Source organism: Sinocyclocheilus anshuiensis, unplaced genomic scaffold, assembly GCF_001515605.1.
Source record: "Sinocyclocheilus anshuiensis isolate Anshui unplaced genomic scaffold, SAMN03320099.WGS_v1.1 scaffold1543, whole genome shotgun sequence".
Classification (NCBI taxonomy): Eukaryota; Metazoa; Chordata; class Actinopteri; order Cypriniformes; family Cyprinidae; genus Sinocyclocheilus; species Sinocyclocheilus anshuiensis.
The window spans coordinates 561,770-564,662 of record NW_015551074.1 but is presented as its reverse complement, the minus strand read 5'-3'; the positions used below and the strand labels follow the sequence as shown (position 1 = coordinate 564,662).

Here is a 2,893-nt window from a genome sequence, read left to right as displayed (position 1 = left end):
TCCCATAGACAGCAACACAACTGACACGTTCAAGGCCCAGAAAGGTAGTAAAGACATCATTAAAATAGCCCATGTGACATACAACACACATGCATCGTGGTACTCTCGTGAATGCAACACGGAAGAGAAGAATTGTTGAATAAAGTCATTATTTTAGTTTTCTTTGCGCACAAAAAGTATTCTCGTAGCTTCACCACATTACGGCTGAACCACTGATGTCACATGGACTATTTTAACGATGTCGTGCACGTTTCAGTTGCATTGCTGTCTATGCAGGGTCAGAAAGCTCTCGGATTTCATCAAAAATATCTTTATTTGTGTTCCGAAGATCTTACAGGTTTGGAACGACACGAGGTGAGTAAATAATGTTTCATTTTTGGGTGAACTACTCTTTTAAGAAACCTAGAAGGAAGAAAGAATGTAACTTTTTTAGAAATGTAATCTAATAAAGAACCATACTGCAACTCAACAACCCGATAAATTGAAAAAAAAAAGTTTGTTGAGAGGAATAAAGTGAATCAAAAATGCTGCAAAGTCCTTTATTTGGACTGTTTATGTTTCTTCCATCGATTCCACAGTAAAACACACTCACAGTCCGTATCATTAGCACTTTGTTTTGATTAAAGGACTGGTGTGGTGGAAACTGTTTGGTGGCCGCTTTGAGGTGAACATCCTACAAGCGCTGGAGTAATTTCACATCTCTGTTAGCCGCTACAGTTACGGCTCATAAAATCCCAGCAAAACCTCCCAAAAACGCTTGACTTTGAGTCCAAACACGGACACCAGAGGCCCGGGGCGCCCTCAGACAGCAAAGGAATCTAATGAAACGTCAGAGCAGATATACAGAGACACAGAGCTATCAGCCCCCGTCATCTGAGCGCTCGCTTCCACAGATCTCACTGTATGAGCGCAAGCTCACCAATCTGACATGATTAGCACTTCACATCCCACAAACGACAGACACAAACTCATCCATCACGTCTGCTGAGGTCAGAGACTCGGGCCATGTCGGGAGTTTTTCCCTCTTCCGTTTAAAAAAAAATCTCCGTCCACATGAAAACGCAAAAGAGATAACGGTGCATGCTCCGACGTCACAAGCCAAAAAACTCCGGTTTCGCTGTCTACACGACAACACTGCAACCAGAGTTTTTGAAAATCTTCACCCTGGCAGGCGTTTTCAAAAATGTTCGGTTTCAGTGACCCGGTGCTGCGTTTGCGTGTGGACGAACGGCCTAAACGTGTAGAAAAAGCTGCGGTTTTAAAAATAACCGTGTTCGTGTGGACAGGGCCTCGAGCTCTGGCTGCACACTGTTATTCTACTGTCTTTGAGATTACTTTGAGATAGATTTTCTGTTTTCATTTTGATTTTTTGTTATTTTGTTGCGTTTTTGTCTTTTTTTTTAAACATCTGTATATTTGTAGTTTATTTATTTTTAGTCGTTTTATATGGAAGCCCGTTTCCGCCACTGAATAAAAAACGAAAAAGGTAATTGCGACTTTTTATCTCACAATTCTGACTTTGTTTCTCAGAATTGCGTGATATAAACTCGCAATTGAGTTAAAAAGTCACAATTGTGAGATATAAACTCGCAATTCTGAGAAATAAAGTCAGAACTGCAAGATATAAACTCACAGTTGCGAGTTATAAAGTCCGAATTGTGAGATATAAACTTGCAATTCTGAGCACAAAGTTGCGAGTTAAAAAAAAAGTCAAAATTGCGAGAAAAAAAGTCAGAATTCTGAGAAAAAAAGTCTGATAAAAAGAAAAAATGTGAGATAAAACGCAATAACCTTTTTTTATTTTTTATTCAATGGGCTTCCATAGTTACTTCATCATGAAGCAAACGAAAATTAGAAATGTTTTCATTGGCAACTATCTAAAATAAAATCCCTTTTAAATTTAATTTCTTTAAAATTAAATAAAAAAAAATTTTTTTTTAGTGCTTTTAGTTTTAGTTAACCATAATAACTCTGGTTTGGAAGCCTGTATAAAAAAAAATAATTTGTGACTTTTTATCTCACAATTCTGAGTTTATTTCTCACAATGCAGACTTTGTTTCTTGCAATTTTCTCAGAACTGCGAGTTTAAATCTCACTATTTTTATTTCGGTCATGGAATAAAAACATAAAAAGGTAAATTTGACTCTTTAATCTCACAATTCTCACACTTTTTCCTTGCAATTGCGAGTTTATATCTCACAATTTTGACTTTTTAAAATGTTTATATCAATTCTGAGTTTATGAAAAATAAAGTAAATATTTTGAGATATACACTCAAAATTAAGAGAAAAAAGTCAAGAGTTGTGAGATTAAAAAGTCGAAATTCTGTGAAATTGGCTTCCATACTCTGGAAACCACATATTCAGTTCTAATGAAATATGAATTCTGATAACAAAATGACTTGATCTTGACTTCAGATGTTTCCCAACTTTGTTGGCACAGTTTATATGTATCCACAAATCTCAAGATAGAAATTTCAAGCATTTAAGCAGAAGTGTGTAGATTTGAAGTGCTCGTGCTCTCTAAGTAAGTGATCTGATGTATCTGATGTAACTAGTGCACTGATGTGGTGTAAGTGTCTCCTGTCGTACCTCTCCTCCAGTGCAGAGACGCAGAGATGGACATCTGACACATCAGCGCAGACACAGACAGAATCCGGAGGGCTGTCATGCTGTTTCTCCTCTTCAGTCAGGCCGAGTGACCGACGCACTCAATGGTAAATAAACAAAAGCTCACAGACCGACACAGAGAGAGAGAGAGTCTGGCCTGCTGTCCCTCTTCCTTTAACATACTACCTATTTCTCCTCCCTCTCTGACGGGCTGGAATGTGTGTGTGTGTGTGTGTGTGTGTGTGTGTGTGTGTGTGAGTGTGTGTGTGAGAGTGTGTGTGTGT

General features: G+C 38.0%; 1 protein-coding gene across 1 annotated transcript in view; it reads right to left on the bottom strand.

The window, feature by feature from the left end:
- Nucleotides 1-2,761, bottom strand: part of LOC107662207 (protein FAM180A-like) — an 8,347-nt gene extending 5,586 nt beyond the window's left edge. The window contains exon 1 of the mRNA XM_016452137.1: nt 2,592-2,761. Within this exon, the coding sequence (XP_016307623.1) occupies nt 2,592-2,670 (79 nt within the window). The 5' untranslated portion in view covers nt 2,671-2,761. The remainder of the gene's footprint in view (nt 1-2,591) is intronic.
- Nucleotides 2,762-2,893: the final 132 nt, after the last annotated feature.